Below are 23626 nucleotides of genomic sequence, written 5' to 3'. Positions count from 1 at the left end.
AAGCCCTCAAGAATAAAATTACGTTCGTTTGAGACATAATATTTTTATCGTAAACCTATTTAGTTTTATGTGAAAAATGGGAATGAAAAACACCGAATGTTTTCCCCATTTTTCTCTATAAATACTTCTGATATTACAGTAAAAAAATATATCAAAAAAAAGTGTATGAGTTATATATTATGTATAGATAGGTATGTTGAAAAAAAATATATTGATTAGGACTTAAAAGGAGGGGCCTTAGTGCCTTACTCATTGATAAGATAAGAAATAGAATTCTTCGTCATTCTAGATTGCCTCACAATTTATTACTCGTAATAGTAAATCGATATTCAAAAGAAAATAGTATGACTCTCTATTTAATTTATTTACAATAGCTGATGCCCGCAGCTTCGCCCGCGTGGATTGGTCAGATCCCCTGCAGCATCAGGATTGAGGAGTTGGACTCCAAATTTTTTATGAAACAATGTCGCAAAGTTCCTCTATAGATTTAAAAAGAAATGACGCAAATCGGTTCAGAAATCTCGGAGATTTCGGTGTACATAGGTAGAAAAACACAACTCCCTTTTTGAAAGTCGGTTAAAAAAGTAGCCTATGTTACTCCCTGGTCAATTCTCTACTTGTCTGTGAAAATCCCGTCAAAATCGGTTCAGCCGTTCCGAAGATTAGCCTTTTCAAACAGACAGACAGACAGACAGATAGACAGACAGACAGACAGGCAGACAAAAATTTTAAAAACGTGTGATTCAGTTATAGTATCGTTCAAATAACCATATGACCTTAATATGCGGTAGTTATTTCGATATTACAGACAGACACTCCAATTTTATTTATTAGTATAGATACGCGCGCCATTAGAAAACAACAAAATGTCACTCTCGCTAAGTAAAAGAAAACAGTGTACTTACGTTTAATAGGTCTGATAGTTCCTATACCTACTTTAAATGTTGCTAACGATACATTTTACGGTAAAGGAAAACATCGTGAGGAAACCTGCATGCCTAAGTATTCTCCATAATCTTCTCAAAGGAGTGTGAGGTCTGCAAATCCGTGTGGCTGACTATGGCCTAAACCCTTGCCTGCCAGCCTGATCCGTCCACAAGTTTGAGCTGTGTGTTCATAGATCAGTCAGTCAAGTCACCTATTCTTTTCATGTATTTAGACTTCCAAAGACACCATGCAATAAACAAGATTCAAAGCACTCGTAGAACTTTAATCCAATTTTATTTTGTCTACGCTTGCCAAGGTCAAGAACACCCATAATAATTCGTAACAAGAGCACATTTTATGCAAATCTTCTTTATATTATATCAATGGTCGAAGTCAGAACATTAAAGTGATGACCTCATAAGGCCTCAGTACACATTCGCCCAGCCTAGCCGCTTCGGCGTGTGTCGGCCGATGTGAATAAATTGAGTGAAGGAATTTCTAAACGCTTATATAAGTGAGCGCGATAGAGTACAAGATTCGATATACGATGCATAAAAAGCTTCGCTTCTATCGAGTTATTTTGTCATTTGCACACCACATCAATTTTGATACATATTTTGGTACCATATTATTTTTACCATGTATCTAAAAGCAAATTCGTAAGAAACATTTCGGAATCGGAGCGGAGACGTGTTATTTTCGTCTAAAAGTAACGCGATTGGAAACACATATCAGCACTTTAGCGGAAACTCATCCTTAGTCTTATAACGCAGCTTGCGAATTGCGCAAAAATCCTTTGATGAGAACTGAGAACTCACAAAAGTTGGAAAGTCGGACGCGCATGAAAAATATACCCAACCCAATCATGGTATAATAATAGTAAGTCAATAAACCCTATTGGTCATATAAATATTCGAGGAGTCTGTTGGCCGAGCTTGGGGCTAATGAGTACTAGGCTCTTTAGACATTTTATCTGTGTGATAAAAGAAACTCTCGCTCGATAGCACACTCACACTACAGACATTCGACGCCGGTTCATTGGAGAGAACGCACGTGTTTAAAGTTTTACCTGTGTGTGTGTAATAAAAATGTGGTTATTGCTGTGCCTGTGTGCGCTTGCGTACGCGCAGGAAGCGCCCCGAGTAAACACTACCCAAGGTGTGGTTGTGGGACAGCGTATTGAAGATGGCGATTATTTGGCCTTCTATGGACTACATTATGGTGGTAGTACAGGCGGCGAAAACAGGTTCAAGGTAACGTTTGTTGATATCACTTTACTTGAAGGCTTAGCGTCATTGATATTATCATTTGAAGACTTAGTAGCAGTTAGTTTATTTGAAATACCTAAAACTGTAAAACTTTTGATACGATAAATACAAAGTAGCCCAAAAAACCGGTGAAGTGCGAGTCAGGCTCGCGCACCGGTTCCGTACTACAGTCGTATTTTTTCGACATTTTGCACTATAAATCTATAACTATTATGCATAAAAACAAATAAAAAACTGTTTTATAATGTACAAGTAAAGCCCTTGCATATGATACCCCATTGGTAAGTATATTAATCTTGCATTGAAAGTTGGAAATACTAATTATTATTTGTTCATGACCACATTTTTTTTTTGTGATGTTACCTTTTTCTTTTACGTGTGCTATAAGACCTACCTGCCTGCCTGATCCTAGGTCGACGGGAAGTAGGTACCCTATAGGTTTCTACTTTCTTGACAGACACGACAGTGATCCTATAAGGGTTCTTTTCCTTTTGAGCTACGGAACCCTAAAAATAATTAAAGAAACTTTTTTATAATAAAGATCGTTAAATTGTGGTGGAGTTAAACGATAAGTAAATTAAATTAAATGGGTCAATAATTCAAAAAGATTTCATGATTATTTTGTTCATTACCCACTCGTAGTTTAAAAATACAATATTTTAGTCACGTATTTAATTGAGTAAGTACCTACCTACTTTGAAGGTACTTCGTCTACATTTTTGGAGAAATAAGGATTAACTAACCACCTACTAATGTACTAAAAGTTTCAATTTGATGGTATAGTAGGTAAGTAGAAAAATGGGTAGGTAAGTAGGTACCTATGTAGAAAAATTTGACATAATTTGGTCAACAGGGCTCTCTCCGTCACTCGTTTCATACAATCGTAGTTCCAATTTCATTTGAATATTAAGCAACCGAAGTCCATGAAATTTTGCAGACATATTCTAGAAACTAATATCTGTGTCTGTGGTGTTTTAGATTTTTCTAAAAATATGTAGTTTTAAAATTACAGGGGCTCAAAGATTTGTATGAAATTTTTTAAGACCGCGTAACTTTGAAACGTAATATTTTTACAGAAATCTGGAAAACCACAGGCATAGATATTAGTTTCTAGAATATGTCTGCAAAATTTCATGGACTTTGGTTGCTTAATATTCAAATGAAATTGGAACTACGATTGTATGAAACGAGTGACGGAGAGAGCCCTCTTAAGTTATTTAATTTTACCTGGGTAGAATAATGTAATGTCAAAACTTTTAATCTATGTAGTTTAAGTAATTACCTACTTACTCGTATAATGAGTCCGTTACTAGGTAGGTGCCTAATTAATTATTTACTTATCACATTCATTCATTTAACAGTTGATAAGACAAAAGGTACCTACCTACCTAATAATATTCAAAAATACTGTTCATACAAAAGTAAGCAAATAGATATGATTATATCGCTAAACTAAAATGAAAAACATGACTGAAAACGTCACGTAAAAATATACTAATTGTTTAATTTTTAAAATAAAATAATAATGTAAATTGATAATATTATACCTACCTGCTGTATAATATTATACTTAATTCGGATTATTTGTCTGTAAAAAAAGAATTTTAAATTCGAAATACATGTAGGTACGTCAGGTATTATAAGCCTTTGCCTTTGTACATAAAAGATTTAGCCGATTAAAAACACAAGTGCACGTGATTGTAGTGTTGCCATGTGCACAAATTTCCTCGGATTTTTCTTGTTTCAAGATATAACTAAGTACCCATGTTATAATTTAACAAATAGTTTGATTCTAAACAAAGGCATTAATAGATTAAGGATTTTGAATAGTTTATAATATGAGTAGATCTTGTCTAAAACATATAAGTTAATAAATCAACAAATCAAAATAAATCAATAAATCATAAGTTGGTGATATCATAAAGTCAAGAATACATACTGATACGAATACTATCATCGCTAAAAATAAGAACATTTGAATAAATAAAATGTGGTTTTTCGAAATGAAATACGGAATCAGAAGTAGAAGAACCTTGTACCTACATTATTTTTAGTATATTATTATCTACTATCGTTTACATAATAATAAATACTGCATATAGAGATAATCAATAAAATTGTGAGTGCTTCGACATTTCGCTGAGACACTAAAATATTAATATAAGAACTAAGTAAAAAGTTTAGTATGTCAATGTAGTTAGATATGTAATGGTAAAATTTAACGGTACAGTACGATACGGTGTACTGGAAAGAGATAATTGCTAACGGATGCTGATGGCAACTCTCATACAAAGAAAAGTTGCTTTTTTTTCGATCATATACAACGAGGAACCCTTTACCCACGGTAGATTCTCAAAGGCAAGATACCCAGTAAAGAAGTACCTGGACGATGAAGGAGGAAATGTTTCGATGATACGAGAGAGTGGACTCGACACAAGTATTTGTATATGACGAAAACAGCATATGAGCAAAAGTTTTCCACAACTGACTGCTGAGCTTCAGTTTGAAGATGGCTCTGCATGATGTACCTACGTCCTACACTCATAATCATACTGTGCTACTTTCGTCAACTACCATAATTGTTGTAGTTAAAGAAAACAGCTCTAAATTGACCATCGACCATCCAAATATTCGGTTTACATAATATTACGAAAAATTTTAGTCAACAAGAAAGATTTTCAAATCCATCTAATTTCATTCTTAAAATTATTATCAAAAGCTTCTATAGGACCAATTGAGGTATTAAATATGTCATAATTTTCAAAAATACTTTCCCCGTAATTTTTTTTCGATTACACAGACCCTGTGTTTATTCAAAAAGTTTTGAAAATAAATACCTTGTCCTGATTCCAGTAGTTACAAATGGAATCTCTACTAGAGAGCGTCATGAATGAAATTATGCAAGTGATTAGGTAGGTACTACTGTATTGTTATAAACCTATTTGAACTTTATTGCAATCGACATAGGGATAAAAATGCAGTGTTCTTTTCGTATTTTGCCTCAGTTACAGTAACATGTGATATACATATACTTCATATATGCATAACCTTCACGTAACTACTTCTACATATTTTTCTGATTTTACAGTATAAATTACTTTTATTATAATAACAATACTAAAGACCATCTACCTATAAGGTATGAAGCAATTAAAATATGAATGTGGTGGATTCAGAGTCCATTCCAGAGTCATCTTGACTTGAAGAAATAATGAAAGTCTCTTAAAAAGTTACGGGGACCTACATACTTAATGATTAACCTTAATTAACCTTGTAGAAGAATTTGGGGGCTCACCGCATACCTAGTAATGTATGTATACCAATAAAACCCTATTATCATGTGATCAATAGAAGGATTGCGACCTTCAACAAGGAAGATGGAAAGAGAATAGGCACTATTTCAGTTCAACTAAATAACACAATGATTTCCGCTTTAATATCGTTAAAGAACCCAACGTTAAACTATTATAGCCCTTGAGTAATTTGTCATAAGGGCTAAAATTAGGTCACGAAATTTCCAAAAGATCGATGACTACAGAAGTTGCAATTTTTATCGCAAACGCGTTCCGTTATTAATGTCTGTGGCATTTGTCCAAAACCTGTTTAAGGAGAACTAAGTTTAAACAATTTTTGAACTTTAAATATTAACGTATAAGATTGAAAATTGAACAAAAATTATAGTTGAACCCAATAAATGCACGTGATTTTTGGTTCGGTACTTTAAATGTTTTTTTTTTTCATTGGCTTCGAAGAAACTCGTTACCGTTTCAAATAAAAAAGTCAAAAGGTTTTGCTCAATAAATCTACCTAGATAAATCAAAACTGTCCGTAAAGCCTTGGTTGAGTGATTTACTTTTACATAATAGTCAAAAGTTAGTTACATAATAGGCGAAGACTAAAATATCATATAATAGTATTTAAGTAGTGTAACCAGCCAACCCACACCAGCTTCGTTCTGAGGAAATTTCTGTTAATCTAGGTCCAAATCTCAAGTTTCTAGACCCAACAGTTTAATTTAAGCTGTTTAAAGAAATATCGTTCAGTCAGTAGGTAGGTAGGAATCTTCTTTTATTAACCCCCGACCCAAAAAGAGGGGTGTTATAAGTTTGACGTGTGTATCTGTGTATCAGTCTGTGGCATCGTAGCGCCTAAACGAATGAACCGATTTTAATTTAGTTTTTTTTTGTTTGAAAGGTGGCTTGATCGAAAGTGTTCTTAGCTATCATCCAAGAAAATCGGTTCAGCCGTTTGAAAGTTATTAGCTTTTTTGTAGTTACTGTAACCTTCACTTGTCGGGGGTTTCATAAATTTTTAATTTACACTTGTATTAACTAAGAAATCATGTTAGGTATTATGCATTTATGAATCGTCGCCTTGTATTGTATGTAATATATCTACTTACATTTAACTAGGTAAATATCTATACTAATATTATAAATGCAAAAGCATGTTGGCTAGTTGGTTTGTCCTTCTTTCACGCCTTAGCTAAGCAACCAATCAACTTTATTTTTAACATCGGGATAGTTGAAAGGTAGTAGGAAGTATGTAGGTAATTTTTATCCCGGAAAACCAATGAGTTGCTGCGGGATTTTTAAAAACTAAAAATAAATTAAAAATTAAAAACTATAAATTAAAAATTGAGTAATATTTTTAATTTATTTTTAAGATAATAATTTTACTAATATAAAAACAAGATTGCTTACGGAATTCGTATTCAAGTTAGGGGCTTTATTGGAGGACGATTTAGACAACATGTACGCAACCGTAATGTATTGCATAAAGGTTGAATGTGAAACAATGTCGTTTGAACCGTCCTCTAAAGAAGCCCTATCTTGACTATGAATCGAGCGTTAGTCACTGCTTGACTTATCGAAATACACTAGATAGGCTTTCAAGAAACTCTGTAAAAATATATCATTGAAAAACATGGCCAATGAAGACTAAGTAGGGCCAAGTCCGATAGCGTTCAAGTATCTGACGTCTAATCTAAAGATATTAACCGATTCATGATAAGAGGTATCGATAACTTAGATAATGTTCCAGGAATAGAACGGACTGGAATTCAAAAAGGGTAGACATGTTATTATGAAGAAAATGATAAAATCAACAAAATGTACTAGCTGCTACATTGAGTGGGCTTAAACTTTAAACAATAGTGCAATTTATTGTCCCAAATAGGGTTTGAAGGCCAAGCCACAAAAGATATCCTAAACTTATTTTATTTATTTGAATACCGTTGTAAGTGACTAATGACATCAAAAATTAATTCAAAAATGTTGTTTTTCAGGCGCCTACGCCACCGCCGGTTTACCCTGGAGAGTTCCATGCCATAGACAACACAATACTGTGTGCCCAACCAAGCCCACGAGGACTCATTGGCAAAGAAGATTGTCTAGTACTCAACATACATACAAAAAATTTAACGACACCCAAACCTGTAATGGTATGGATTGAAGGAGAAGAGTATGAGTCTACAGGCAGAACTCCATATAACTTCAAGAATCTAGTCCAACAAGATCTGCTGGTTGTTTCCATTAATTACCGTCTTTCAATCTTCGGTTTCCTGTGTCTTGGAGTGACTGATGCTCCAGGTAACGCCGGTTTAAAAGACATCATCCAAGGCCTAAAATGGATTAAAGAAAATATAGCTGGTTTTGGAGGAGATCCCAACAATGTCATATTAATAGGTCACGGGTCAGGAGCAGCTATAGTTGATTTGATTACCCTGTCACCAATGTCTCAAAATTTAACGCATAAAGCTATTGTACTGAGTGGATCGGGATTAGCTCCGTGGGCCATATCATACGATCCTATAGGCTATGCTGAACAAGTAGGAAGAAAATTAGGATACACGGACGCTTCGAGAGAAGATTTGGCGAAGAAGCTTGCCTCTACTGATATCAGCCTACTCTCCGGCGTTCTATCAGATTTCGAATTTTATAATGCTTCCCTACTGTTTGCTCCATGTGTTGAGAATGCTAAATTGAATCCAAACGACACGTTCCTATCCGATGCACCGATTAATATTCTAAGATCTGGAAACTACACCCATATTCCATACATAGCTGGTTTCGTGGACAGGGAAGGAACGGTACGAGCTGGACAGGCAGCCGTCAACAACTGGCTTGATAAAATGGAAACTACCTTTGGAGACTTCATACCGGTGGACCTTGCTTTTGAATCTGAAGATAATCGAACCGCTGTGATACGTAACATACGTCAGTATTACTTCGCTGAAAGAACAGTTAATATGGAAACGATTGAAGACTATCTAGAATACCACGGAGACTCTTTAATACTTGTTCCCGTTATAAGAGGAACTAAGGAAAGAGCTTTGACATCAAATGCTAATGTTTGGCTGTTTAAATTTACATTCAGAGGTACACAAAACTCTGACTGGGCGTACCCTCAAATTCCTCTCAACGGTGCGCGACATGGGGCAATTCTTAATTATCTACTTAACTACGATTTGAGAACAGCCGACAATACTGCTTCTATGTCAATCACCCAACGATTTAGAGGGTTCGCATATAATGGGTAAGTTTTATTTATTACTTTAAGTACATCCAGTTTTCGATAGTACTTGTATTATATAGTGTGTTTCGAGTATACACTCAGCGCCATCTAGTAGCGTAGTTACTAGTCCACCCAAATGTACATCATCTTATAGGGGGCCGAATTTTACAATTATGATATCACCGCTTTTACAAATTGTACATGCAAGAACCAAACTTAATCCAATTTTTTTTTGTTTCTAGGAACCCTGCTCCAGCATTCCCACAAACGGCAACACCCTGGGATCCCATAACCCTACAGATGGCACCAATACTACTGATGAGTGGTGGAGAAACTTCAAACCGTATCGCTCTATACAGTGAAGAACTCCTCACGCACATTAACCGGGAAACTACAGAGTTCTGGGACCCGATCATCGCGACTCACTATCGGCCACCAAAGCCAGTATCTTCAGCAAATATTTTGCTCTCTTTTGGACTTGTGCTTGTAACTACTCAAGCGTTACTCAGATTGCTGGTGTGAAACATGTCTAGATATTAGATGCATTTATAAAAATTTAATATTGATTTAGCTTCTTGGTTTGCAATTCAATTTGATAGTCTTTTGCATGATCATTTCCGCGTGTTACATTTACTACTTATTAAGTTTTATGTATAATAACGAATTAATTTTTTAAAACCGGATTTTGTAAACCGTCCTTTTATTTTAAGAATTTTACGCCTTTGAGGATAGGTATTTATTAATGTGAATTAGTTAGGAATAAAAATTAAATAAAAACATTTAGGAATTATTATTAATTACATTTAAGTATTTAGGAATGATTTTATTGCTACTAACCAAAAAGTAACAACTGACTTAGTACATTCAATATAATTTCCATTCAATATATGTTTTATATGATTAAAAAGTGGGACGAAATATTTGCTCATAAGTAAAGTGCAAACAGATAAGATTAGATACCACATTTAGTAGAGCAATAAGACGGCGCCATTAAAATTAATATTATAGATTTAAATACTCATATGTATTATTTTGTAATAACTATTTGCATTTACTTACAATGGTATATTATCTTACAAGTAGATGATAATTGCATTTACAATGGAAGAAGAGTTGTCATTTCATTTATTTTGCTACACAACAATAATATAAAAATATCAATTGTAGAAGATGTGTTTGATACTTGTCCCGAATAAATCTATTTAAAAATGGTTACCCTTTGCCTATAAGTGTACTACATATTTATTAATATGAATAATTCTACGCCCTGTCAAGTATTAAATAATAAATATATTTTATTTTGTACTTATAAAAATAAAGTACAATATTAAGAGGGCTCTCTCCGTCACTCGCTTCATACAAATGTAGTTCCAATTTAATTTGAATATTAAGTCTATGAAATTTTGCAGACATATTCTAGAAACTAATATCTATGTCTGTGGTTTTCCAGATTTCTGTTAAAATATTCGGTTTCAAAGTTACGCGGTCTTAAAAATTTACATACAAATTTTTGAGCCCCGGTAATTTTAAAACTACATATTTTTAGAAAAATCTAAAACACCACAGACACGGATATTAGTTTCTAGAATATGTCTGCAAAATTTCATGGACTTTGGTTGCTTAATATTCAAATGAAATCGGAACTACGGTTGTATGAAGCGAGTGACGGAGAGAGCCCTGTTAATATTGAAGTTAGCTATATTCATGATTTCATACTACAATTAAAAAGTAAACCGACACGTCCATAACTTGTTATTTTACGGATTTTTCGAAAAATTTAGAAATTAAGGAGTTTGAAAGCTTTTTGATGTTTGCGTGTTTTTATTCCGTGGTGTTATATAGGTATACCTACTTTACTTATGGTGTAATTTTATTGTTTGAAAAATATAGATAAGTAATCTTGATTGCGATTAAGTAACTTTTATTTCAACCCTATTAAATACATTTCTTTGTTATTAAAATTATTAAGTTTTAGTTTTAAGTTATACTTAGTAGGAACCTACGTGAATAAATAAGAGATGGGGCTAGCCCACAGAATTTAAAACAGGCATAGAAGTGGTAACGTGGGCTTGTAGGAATTTCAATCGTTTTACTTACAAATAACGTGGGGTACCTGAATGACATACACCCTCGTTGCCTTACCTGTAAGCAGAAAAATACAATCTTAATAGGTTAAGTCTTACATACTCTTACTAAGCCATCACAAAATCCTGCATTAATTAATAATTTTCATGGTGGCCATTTTGAATTTTTTATTATTTTACTGTTGTTTATAGTTTTGATTCAATAATTGACTCACCACACTCTTAAAAAGTCACTTGCTTAAATTTTGCACGGAGATTATAATGTAGACAAGGAAAAAGATCTGATTTCTAGAAATTCCCACGGTAATAAGTGCTGAGGGATAAGATCCGAAATGAGGAGATCCGCAGTAGAACCATAGTCACTGACATAGCCCAAACTAAAGGAAGCTGAAGTAGCAGTGGGCAGGCCATGCCTGTCGTAGAGGCGATGGTCGTTGGAGCCGAAAAGTCTTTGCGTGGAGACCGCGTATAAGCAAGCGTAGTGTGGGACGCCATCCAGTACGATGGACCGATGATACAAAGAGGCTGGCGGGAAGTGGCTGGATGAGGAAGGCTGAGGACCGGGTGTGGTGGCGCTCATTAGGGAAGGCCATGTCCAACAGTGGACATCCACAGGCTGATGATGATGATGATGAGATAAATGTTAGGTCTAGATAGCCAAAAACAAACTCAGTTTAGGACGTTAATTACATAGAGAAGCTACAAAAACGTATCTACAGTACACTAGTACCTACCTACTTTTTTCTAAAATAAAGTCCCAAAGGATACATTCATTATCATTATACCGAGCGCGCATTGCATTTTATTCCCAAACGTGCAAAAAAACGACTCTATTTGTCTACTCTAATGCACCCCAGCATTTTCTCTCTACCACAATATTCCAGCAAAGCCGAATTTGGTACACTGCAGTAATTATAATTCCGTTTTTTCGCTACTATTTCACACCAGACTTCTAATGAGATATCCTGATGTTACCTAGTAGAGTAGCCTAAGTATAGTACGCGACAGGTCGAGATGATAATCGGCGACAGGTCGAGACGGCAATCGGGGTATGAAGGGGGGGGGGGGGGGGGGACCACGCCACTCGCGCCATCCCGGGGTTGTGCGGGTGCGCGGAGTCGTTCCCACCTCGATTGCCATTTTGACCTGTCACATAGATACTATAAGGTAATTGCCGGTATAAGTAAGTATTGGTATAAGTAAGGTTCTTCTCGGTAGGAACGGCATTCCGAACCAGTGGTAAATTATTTGACGATTCAAAAGCACTTGTAAAAGTTTATTTGAATAAAAATCTATTCTATTCTAATCTATTCTATTCTATTCTATTGTTACTTTTCCCGGTATTCATAATGGTATTGGTATCTAATCTTAGTACATTAGATACCATTATGAATAGGTACCGGTAAAAGTAGATCTAGATAGTTCTAGATAACATTACCCACAAACATAGCACGGGTCTCCTTCAGTATGAGAAGGGGTTGGCCATAGTCCATGACGTTACGTGGGGTGACGATCGTGTCCTGGATGCCCTAAGTGGCTAATGTCTTAAACACTAGACTATCATCGCTTTCATATATCTAGGTACATAACATAAAACTCGCTAATCAAGACGAGGTCACCGCTATTTAGCATATACACTCGTATACCATAACATATTCGTACTAAAATCTGAACGCGAATCGCTAAGGTCGGACCGTATTCGTAAAACTGTTGTATTACCGTAGTACGGTACTACAACTTTAGGTATCCTTTGTTAGAATAATAACTAGTCATTTCAGAAATAAAGAAAGTTAAAAAAAACCGGCCAAGTGCGAGTCGGGCTCGCGCACCGAGGGTTCCGTACTCGGGTATTTTTTTCGACATTTGGCACGATAAATCAAAAACTATTATGCAAAAAAATAAATAAAAATCTGTTTTAGAATGTACATGTGCCCTTCCATAATATGATACCCCACTTGGTATAGTTATCTTTTTTTTTTTACTGAGAAACTTTTAGCTTTTATTGAAATAATGAAGGCCTGGCACGCGCTGGCTCTCTCTTTAGTACTAGAAGGGGTGATACATACTAGTTCAATGGTTGTAATTTACCAAACATTTCCTGAAAAAATCTGTCTCTCAGGCCAATACTGAACATTTGCTTGCGAATGATCTGCCAATGAGATTACAGAAACCCACTCCAAATTTGCAAGATACGAAAATACAATGAGATTGTACGCCAAAGAAAATAGTTTTGAAATAGAAGCGGTAATGTTTGAACATTATGATAATAAGATGAACGACCTAAATCCCATCCAAAACAGATCTGATTTAGGTGTGATTCACGCAAACTGAATGCCAAACGGCTACTTAGTAGCTAAATAGTAGGGTGCAGACATACAGATAACACGTCAAACTTATAACACTCCTTTTTTTGGGTCGGGGGTTAAAAAAATGTGGTGTCAGTATTTTGTTATAGGTATTTCAAAAGAATAAGACTGCATTTTCAATGGAAGCTCTCAGTCGTCTTGATTTCTTACGACAACTTCAACAGTTATTGTCATTTTTTAACAAATTAACACAAAACAATACTAAACTATACGTCTAGGTAAACCATCCTCTTGAATAACTCTATCTATTGATGAAAACAGCATTAAAAACCGTTGCGGTAGTTTAAAAGATCTAAGCGTACAGAGGGACAGACGGCAAGAAGCGACTTTGTTTTGTCTATAATATATACTTCATCAATATTTAAAAAAAAAGTATATTTGACTAATATATTGATTATGCACGATCATCATATTTTAACTTCATTAAAAGTTCTCAGCTAAACCCATTGAAGCTCCAATTTAAATGCGATTCCCATACTCCCAGCGTGGGATGGAATTACGCTGGCATCGGAATAACTTACGAGTACAATGATCATGGGATGAGTTATCACGCCGCATTGAGTTTGAAATATTGCACATTTTCCTTCACACTGAACAGGAATAAATGGGGTTCTAACTCTGGGTTCTATTTTAGTAATGACAATAGATATTATATTATTTCTACATAACTATTATCAGAAATCTACACTTTTATCAGAAACTAAGAAAAACTGTTTCAATTTTCAAAGTAAGATAACTATATAAAGTGGGGTATTATAATATGAAAGGGCTTTTTACTAATTGTACATTCTAAAACATATTTTTATTTATTTTTATGTATATGTTTTATTTTTATAACAGTTTTTAATTTATCGTGCAAAATGTTGGAAAAAATAGAAAAAGAGCAGAGAATCACACTTCACACTAATATTATACCTAAAGGCGAAAGTTTGTATGTGTGTGTGTGTGTGTGTGTGTATGTTTGTTACTCCTTCACGCAATAACTACTGGACGGATTGGGCTGAAATTTAGAATGGAGATAGATTATACTCTGGATTAGCATATATAGCTACTTTTTATACCGGAAAATCAAAGAGTTCACACGGGATTTTTAAAAAACTACATCCACGCGAACGAAGTCGCGAAGTCGCGGGCATCAGCTAGTCTAATATACTTTTATAATGTGCTTTGGAAATTTAAATCGTCAAGTCAATCTACTACTGTTTTGGAATGCCCTTCCCACCGATGTGAACCAGCAAGAAACTCGAGAGGTAAAATTAAAAATACGTCTATAGTATCCATTGGTTATATTTTCCTCTATATACTCTATAGTACCTATAGATGAATAGATAAACAAGAAAAATCTAAAAGGCAGCTTTTATATTTTTTCAGCTGTGTACATACAAAAGGGTCCAAATGCAATCTACAGTCGCAATACTTTATACGAGTCGAAATGAAAAAACTTTTTCTATAAACGTTGCATGTTTCGGCCGCCAGGGACTACGCCGCAACATCGCAATGAAGCAATATCTAAACTTATGACAAAACTGAAACTGGACAGTTTCAATAAATCAATACACTATAGTAGGTATAATTCGCGATAGTTCGAGATGGCGGGATAGCGCGGGAATACATTACTGTCCAGGCCAGAGATACAGAAAGCCATTTATAGCCGAGTAGTATTAGAAGGGCGAAGCGAAGCCGAGGAGTTCCGAAGTGATTTTAAAAGGACGAGCCAAGTTTTTTTTTTAAAAGAAAAAAAAAATGAAGAACAACTTTTAATTCCGAAAGGAACCCTTATAGGATATCTTCGTTGTCTGTCGTCTGTTGTGTCTGTCAAGACTCGTCAAGGGAATCAAAACTTATGGGGGGGTCCCGTTGACCTAGAGCCCTAGAATAAAAATCGTGAATTTGTTGTTTTATCACAAAAATAAAAGGTTTTTATAGCAATGTAGGTACAGCTCAAACCTCAAGATTCCAGAATCAACGCGCTGATTCTAGACTCTTGAGTGTAACATTTAGGGTTTCTTTTCATCGAAGTCCCCCATTAAGAAAAAAAATTGTGAACTCTCAAACGAAGCAGGGCATCCTAATCAAAAATTTTGTGATTCTGAAAAGGTATTTTCATTTCCATTTATGAACCTTATTTAAAGTTAATGAAGAATTTAGCTCTTCCCCAGTTCGACCTCATCCCTCGGTGCTCACGAGTAGCTATGCCTATTATATCCCATCTTAAAATAATAACATTTCCGTGAGAAAATTGCGAATTTCCCGGGTCTTTATTAGAGGTGCCCGTAGATGGAGGCTCGAGATTAGGTGGTATCACACTTATATTATTAACAAACGAAAATTATCTTGAAATACAGAATTTTTGAAAAAATCAATAAAACTCTCGCAATGCATATTTATCAAACTCAACAAAATCTTATTAGTTAGATACTAAGTTATAAAAAAATTACCTTTGTGTGTTAAGTTCCTTAAACTTTAATTGCGTAAGTTACATATGATATTGATTTTACGATGTTTTCCGGGATAAAAGTAGCCTATGTCCGTCTTCGGGATGCAAGCTATGTCTTTACCAAATTTCGTCAAAACCAGTTAAACTGATCGACCATGGACCGTAAAAAGGTAATAGTCAGTCAGACCAACACACATATACCTACTTAGACACTTTTTAGGTTTCAGTTTAAAGATTATTCCCAAAAAGAAGATTATTGTTCAACTTTAAACAACTGTAAAAAATTATATCATGTTAAGATTAATTTTATTTTGGGATTGCAGTTTTTCTTCTCAAAGTTTCTTAACTAACATTCCAATAAGTATTTCACGTATCGCTTTACTCTTCTCTTTTTGATAGGAGATTCATGCTCATTGAGTGAGTCCGTATTGGATTGAGAATTGGGAAATTGACAGTTCAATATTAAAAATCAAGGTCATTAGATTTAAACTTTTAATTGAAATGATAAGTTAAATCTCAATAACGTATAAAATGCGCAGTCCCTTCAGTGTCGTAGAGTTTATACTATACTAGTATTACTAGTATTTCATAAAGTTTTTGAGTAAGGATGGCTTATAAGAGTAGCGTCCCGGCATCGGCAAGAGATTTTTCAAAACCGTAAGGAATAATTTTTTCGCTGGATATCCACTTCGGACAACTGCCTGGCGCGAATCTTTTGGATATTATTATTCTGTTATGATAGCGACGAGCGAACGAAAATTTGCAGGTAATTTTATTTTCCTAACCTACCAAAAATAGAATTTCTCAAGCAACAGGATAGTGTCTTTTACATTTTCTTATTTTCTTGCTCTTGAAAAATAATAATTTATCTGTTCCACAAACATCTTTGCTTCGTTATGAAACGCTATGAAAACGACTTGGAGTGGTTCCTTTGCTTAAAGTACTGCAATGATGAAACCCAGCCAACGTAAATTGAAGAAACTTTTCTTGCATAGAAATATTTCTTAAGATATGCAAGTTGACTAGCAATATTTTTGCTCTAAAAACCTCGCGATGTTCTGTTTTTAACCCCCGACCCAAAAAGAGGGGTGTTATAAGTTTGACGTGTGTATCTGTGTATCTGTGTATCTGTCTGTGGCATCGTAGCGCCTAAACGAATGAACCGATTTTAATTTAGTTTTTTTTGTTTGAAAGGTGGCTTGATCGAGAGTGTTCTTAGCTATAATCCAAAAAAATTGGTTCAGCCGTTTAAGAGTTATCAGCTCTTTTCTAGTTTTCTTGTAGAAAAGAAGGTTACATAACCGTTAGGTTCATAATATTATGTCAATTGACAAATGTCAAGCTGTCAAGATGGACGTTGCCTAGATATACATAATTATTTATTTGAAAATGATTTGTCGGGGGTGTTGAAAATTTTTAATTTACACTAAATCTTGTTAATTATTATGCAAAAAGTTTTTTATACAAAACTTGGTTAGTCATGTTACAGTCAGACTCAGAGTCATAGTAGGTACATTTTTGTTCGGAATGACTCGTTCTTGAGGCAAGTACTACATTATGTGCCTTTACGATGGACCAGCAAAAGTCTACTAAATCTCTTAAACTAATGAACTAATTTTAATTTAGTTTTTTTGTTTGAAAGGGGGCTTGATCGAGAGTGTTCTTAGCTATATACCAAGAAAATCGGTTCAGTCCATGTTCAGCCGTTTCACTTGTCGGGGGTGTTATAAATTTTTAATTTATACTTGTGTTCTGATAATTTGAACAGTTCAAAATTTTACATTGATTATTATTTAAACTATTTACAGTATTTGGTAAACGGTCAGTTTGATTAAAGAAATGTTACTCGATTTTTTCACGCGGCTACCTACTCTAACAGACGATATGTAAAAATGCACTCACATCAAATAAATATTTACGCATGGCACGGGAGTGTGTTTTCCCAAAATAAAACGACCTTGTACTTGTATTTTGTTGGGATAAGATTTTTTGTGTGGTACAATTCACGCGCTTTGGAGGCCCATAAACTACTGTCACCTGAGCAGTGAGCTGTCGCTTCTTCCCAATAGTAGTGAGTCTGATTTTTGTGAGCTTAGGTCGAGTTCGAGGTCACTGGCACTGGCAAATGTTAGCACATTTGACGCATGTAGCCTTATGGTAGCCCTATTTTTCTATGATTTCACGTCACCATAGCCTAATACATAATCGTCGATCTCTCGAGGTGCTCACAGGGTAGGTCAGAAGTTAATAAGCACTTTTACATCTGTCGTAGACAAAATTGAGCTTCTTGTTTGGGAACCATAGCAAGGAACACCCAGAGCAATCTTAGTAAGAACGCTCATCCTAAATCCATACAAGCTTTGAGTGTGACATTTCTTTTTCGATGCTTTTGCGTGGCTTTTTGTGATTTAAAAAGTCTTTGTCATCATTTCAACCGTTAGTCGTCCATTTTCTGAAAACTCCTTGATATTTTTAAGGTCCTTGAAAATCCTTTTATTTATTTTTTTGAAAATAAAATCGCTCTCTACGGTCTTTTGCCGCTTCCAGCAGCATCTATCCAGCAGCTCCTTGCATCTCGTTTAATGTGTTAAAGTATTGTAAATTATAATTACTGAAACTACATTTTATTATGTGAGATAATTGTATTTTTATACCAGAGCCATGTTTTCTAAAACATTTTTATTTTGGAACTCTCTATTCGAATATTGACATCTTGACATGACAATCACATTATTCTTTATTTTTATTCTTTTCTATGATACTAAACGAACCTCATTTTAACATAATGTAGTCCGTCCTAGTGGTGGCATCTATTAGCTCTACCACACATTAGTAGTAGTTATACAAAAAACGTTACATCTTGTGCCACGAGCTTCGATTATAAACAGTACAAGCTATGCCCTTAAATAAATTTTATTGCCCCACAGGCGCCTATGAAATAATCCAGACGTGTAAAATGTTACAACAAAATAATATTTGTAAGCAATTTAAGAAGATCCAATAAATTCCTTCATATTGTAGCATATTGACGCCATCTTTAAACCTGATAAAAAGTTTAAATTTTCAAAGTTACATGACTATGCCTAGTGGGGTATCATACCTGTACATTCTAAAACAGATTTTTATTTATTTTTATGCATAGTTTTTGATTTATCGTGCAAAATGACGAAAAAAATACCCGAGTACGGAAGCCTCGGTGCGCGAGTCCGACTCACAAGGTCGGTTTTAAGGGTGTTCTTTGTTTCTCCCATTCATCGTCTTCTCACATTTTATTGATATGTTTGATTAATTTAGCGTACTTTTCCCATTCTTCTTTAGTTGACTTTAAAACATCAAATAGCAATAGTTTTGAGCAGATCAAATAGTAACGAAGTTTTAAATGAAATATATTTAGTTATGGACGTTTGCCAACTTAATAAAGTGGATCCACTAGACCGGACTAAGTCACTAATTTGATTTCATTGTCCGGAATCGCAATAACTAACCATTGTCTCGATTTTACAAAGCTACGTGTTTTAGGTTACAATTTAGAGGGGCCATTTTGAATTTAAATTAAATTCTGTAAAGGGGTTTTGTTATAAAATATTATTGAAACACAATTGGATTTCGTACGTTTGAACATTATATACTTCGTGGTTCGCACTGTGGTAGGGCCTGGCCCTATGTATATGGGGGTTGCGAACTGCGATTGTATTTTCAACTAGCTTATGCCCGCGATTTCGTCTGCGTGGACTACACAAATTTTAACCCTCTATTTTACCCCCTTAGAGGTAAAATTTTTACCCGACTGCGGCAAAGCCAAAAGGTAGAGTAATGATTTTAGCAGTCTATGTATGTATGTATGTATGTGTGTATGTATGTTTGTATCTAAATTCTGTGTATTCCACCGTAGTGTCTAAACTACTGGACCGATTTTGATGAATGAGGTGTCAATTGATTCATTGTAAGGGCCCGGGTGACATAGCTATATTTTATACGAAAAAAATTGACCTAAAGGATGTTACTTCTAAAATTCTGAAATACTGTACAACATCATTAAAATATACCAAGCGACAGAAAAACAATTTACTCCAATATGTCAGCGTTTATTAAGACGATCGCAGTCGGGTTTTAGTTTTCAACTTTATCTTGTTAAAAATTCTTTCTTAGCGGATATCCACGTCATACCTAATAACTAGGAGTATCTGCATGCCTTTCAGCCGGTTCCGTCCAGTAGTATGAGTTATGACGCGCCTCAGTAGATCAGTCAGTCAGTCAGTCGGTCACCTTTTGCTTCCGTACATATATTTAGATTCATTTAAGTATATTACGCGTCAAAATGTCGTGATGTGCAAAGGTTCTTTTATACCGCACCCTATTAAGAGTGTCCTTACTCCTTAGTAAAGAAAACAGAAGTCCAGAACTTTAAGTATATATTGAAGTTAAAATATAGGATTACAAAGTTATTATAAAATGGTATTAACAATCAAGTGCTTCATTCCATTAACTGTTAGTTAAACTGGTAGTTCAGTTAGCACAGGCTAGGCGCGTGCAGTGCAGTCCATATTTAACTTGCTCCATCAAACAAAGTTACGGAGTAATAAACTTGATTATAATACACCGTTGACGAAGTGTTCGCTATATACTTATTTACTTACTCGTGTTAAACGTAGTTTCAATTACAGCTACTTGCTTATAATTACTTAATTTATTTATTTTGACGTGACAACGTCTTATAATTCGATAAGCCGGCTGCACGCACGAAAAAACATGACTCACGCGGCGTTACCTCGCTCTGAGGCGTTCCATGTAAGGCTTGAAGTGCAAGCGAGAGCGCGGAACGAGCGACAAAGAAGCACAATCGGCCTTTGTTGTCACGTTCCACTATCGTCAGTAAACCGACTTTACAGACAACCAATTTTTTTTATTATTTACGTTACCCCCTTCATCATTTTACCAGCCAACCATAAGACGTCGCGTCGGGCGAGTTTCCATCCTTATGTCGTCGACATTCCATCTACACGCACGAAACGTTTTGCGACATCATTCCTCATACGCAAGGCAAAGGTTTGGAATACTCTTCCGCGAACTATGTTTCCTACCAATTACAATCCGGGTATCTTTATAACAAGATCCCCATCCCATCTTAGGCCACATAATCACTTTCTATCAGGTGTGATCTTGCGGTTGGCGCTTGCCTATAATGAATTTCTTTTAAAAATTACGCCAGTATAGTTACGGATATGGGCAACTTTGTATTCAAAGAGTTTCCTTGGCAAAAAATATCTAAATTCAAATTCCAAGCATACGAAGTCCCAGGCAACATTTTTGATGTAGCCCTTGATGAAAAACTAAAAAGTCCTCGCATACTTATTGATTTCTTTTGTAAATCTACTTTTAAACAAAACACGTAGGTGCTTACCTAAAGAAAAGCCATTTTCAACGATTTTTGCCTTCAGCAAAGCGGCAATTTAATCGGTAGCTCAATGTGCAAATGCAATAAAAGGCTTCCAGCTGAAACACCGTAATCAAGCTAACTGTTTTACCTTAGCCTCAAGATTACCGCTGCACTCAACCGGAACACGCTAACTGTAGTTAAAGACGTTAATTTTTCCTTTACGTTTTTGTTGATTTTTCATTTTTAGAGTTCCGTACCTCAAAAGGAAAAACGGAACCCTAATAGGATCACTTTGTTATCTGTCTGTCTGTCTTGTCTGTCAAGAAAACCTTGTCTTCCCGTTGACCTAGTATCATGTGGCAGGTAGGTACTAACTAGGTCCATTAATCATTGTGCATTAAAAGAGAATAATAAATTATGTTTTTCCTTTTTGTAAATAACACAAAATTGATCTATAATTTCCTTCTTTATGTAACGGCAAAGCTAATTCAAACGTATTTTACGAAAAAGTAAATAAGGTTCTTTCTTACATGAAAATATTTTCGTAATCATGCAAGGGAAATTTCGTTCTATTTATCAGTTTATAAGGTTCTTTTTTAAGTGTCAAAGGTTTCGTTTACCAATCGCCAGGGTTGTCGATGCTGGAAAATTTTGACATGATCTATTTAACTGCAATCGTAAAATCGGCAATAAAACCGCACTTGGAAAAAATTACATTTGTTCAAGGCGATGCACAGTAGGTACCTACTGTAAAAGTGTTTTATTTTATAAATAAATGACTAGAGGATGCCCGCAACTTCGTCCGCGTGGATTTAGGTTTTTTAAGATCCCGTGGGAACTGTTCGATTTTCCGGGATGAAAAGTTGCCTATGTCAATTACAGGGACGCAAGCTACCTCGGTACCAAACATACAAATCGGTCAAGCGGATGGGTTTTTGGGAATCCTATGGGAACTCTTTGATTTTCCGGGATAAAAAGTAGCCTATGTCCGTCCCCGGGATATAAGCTAACGCTGTACTAAATTTCGTCGGAATCGGTTAAACTGATGGGCCCTGAAAAGGTAGCAGATAGACAGACAGAGAGACAGACAGACAGACACACTTTCGCATTTATAATATTAGTATGGATGGATTACGTGAACTGTTTCTATTGGGTATCTACTATCTACTAACTTAGGTTCTATTATATTATTATATTACTAGATGATGCCCGCGGCTTCACCCGCGTGGAGTTCGGTTTTTTGAATCCCGTAGGAACTCTTCAATTTTCCAGGATAAAAAGTAGTCTATGTCCTTCCCCGGGATGTATCCCAAGTCTGTACCAAATTTCATTAAAATCGGTTCAGTGGTTGGCCCGTGAAAACGTAGCAGACAGACAGACAGACAGACAGAAAGACAGACAGACAGACACACTTTCGCATTTATAATATTAGTATGGATGAGGTGTTTCACTAGTCACTAAACTAGGCTCAGTGTTTTATCATATCACTAGATTTGTTTAGTGAAAATAATGGTCTAATTGAGTTATCGTTTTAAATCGTCCTAAGGTGAAAAATTGACCTATCCCTAAGGGTATATGGTCAAATCCCGATTTATGCTATTTCCCTGTCACAAATAGTTTGTAGTGAAAATGTTCTTTATAGTGAGCAAATAAAAAAGCCTAGCAAAATCTTAGTGACTTTCCTAGAATTAGTAGTATAAATAGGTCTGTAAGTGTAAATAGAGTTCATCATTCTCTAATGACGTCAATGCCTTGATAAATCATACTTTATTTACGAGTAAAAAACCTAGTTAAGAACTTTTCGTCATTAAGTACAAGGGTTCTGTACACTGAATTTTAGGCTTTCAACAACATAATTTATCTAAAGATAATATATAATAATAATTCAAATGGCTAAAAATGGTGCATTAATAGACTTCAGATTTTAATATATTATCCACTAAAATAATAATGACGTACAAATTTTCATTGCCTTTTGTCCCCCTTAGGGGTGGAATTTCCAAAAATCTGTTCTTTGCAATTGTCAAAATTTCTAGAAACAAATATCTCCATTTGTGTCTCGCAAACCACAGACACAGACGCAGCTATTTGTTTTTGGAAAGGGCCTGCAAAATTTCGTTCAGTTCGATTGGTTAATATTATGAGAACCAAACTACGTTTGTATGTAGAGCACTAGGGAGCGCGCTAGGGAAACTTCTCTTAGCAAAATTTAAGTATCATAAAAGATAATATTTCCACAAGCATCGTCGTCATGTTGTCATCCTTCCAAATTGCGATTTTAATAACGCGGACCGAACCCTAGATCGAATTACGTCTCTGTAGGAATAAAATTAGCTCCGCTTACAAAGGATTAAATTGCTTTATATTGCTATTTTGAAGACAAAATCATTTATTTACAACTAGCTGATACCCGCGACTTCGTTCGCGTGGATGTAGGTTTTTAAAATTCCCGTGGGAACTCTTTGGTTTTCCGGGATAAAAAGTAGCCTATGTGCTAATCCAGGATATTATCTATCTCCATTCCAAATTTCAGCTAAATCCATTCAGTAGTGATTGCGTGAAAGAGTAACAAACATACACACACACACATACAAACTTTCGCCTTTATATAATACTAGCTGACGCCCGCGACTTCGTCCGCGTGGATTTAG

At 35.2% G+C, this 23626-nt stretch overlaps 2 protein-coding genes across 12 annotated transcripts in view; one reads left to right on the top strand and one right to left on the bottom strand.

Annotated features, from left to right (window-relative positions):
• The window catches only part of LOC123875723 (transient receptor potential cation channel trpm), a 244813-nt gene that overhangs the window by 175850 nt on the left and 45337 nt on the right, over positions 1-23626 (bottom strand). The gene's annotated exons all lie outside the window — the stretch shown is intronic.
• On the top strand, positions 1937-10034 carry LOC123875737 (venom carboxylesterase-6-like). Its single transcript, XM_045921757.1, has 3 exons — positions 1937-2180; positions 7483-8732; positions 8954-10034. The coding sequence occupies exons 1-3, from the start codon at positions 2016-2018 to the stop codon at positions 9231-9233; spliced, it is 1695 nt and encodes a 564-aa protein (XP_045777713.1). The 5' UTR covers positions 1937-2015; the 3' UTR covers positions 9234-10034.

This window comes from Maniola jurtina, chromosome 20, assembly GCF_905333055.1.
Source record: "Maniola jurtina chromosome 20, ilManJurt1.1, whole genome shotgun sequence".
In the NCBI taxonomy this organism is placed as follows: Eukaryota; Metazoa; Arthropoda; class Insecta; order Lepidoptera; family Nymphalidae; genus Maniola; species Maniola jurtina.
This window is presented reverse-complemented; position numbering and strand designations above follow the sequence as displayed.

Coding starts and splice junctions, on each gene's coding strand:
- LOC123875737 (XM_045921757.1), top strand. CDS start 2,016: ATGTGGTTATTGCTGTGCCTGTGTGCGCTTGCGTACGCGCAGGAAGCG. Junction 2,181..7,482: donor GCGGCGAAAACAGGTTCAAG/GTAACGTTTGTT, acceptor GTTGTTTTTCAG/GCGCCTACGCCACCGCCGGT. Junction 8,733..8,953: donor AGAGGGTTCGCATATAATGG/GTAAGTTTTATT, acceptor TTTTGTTTCTAG/GAACCCTGCTCCAGCATTCC.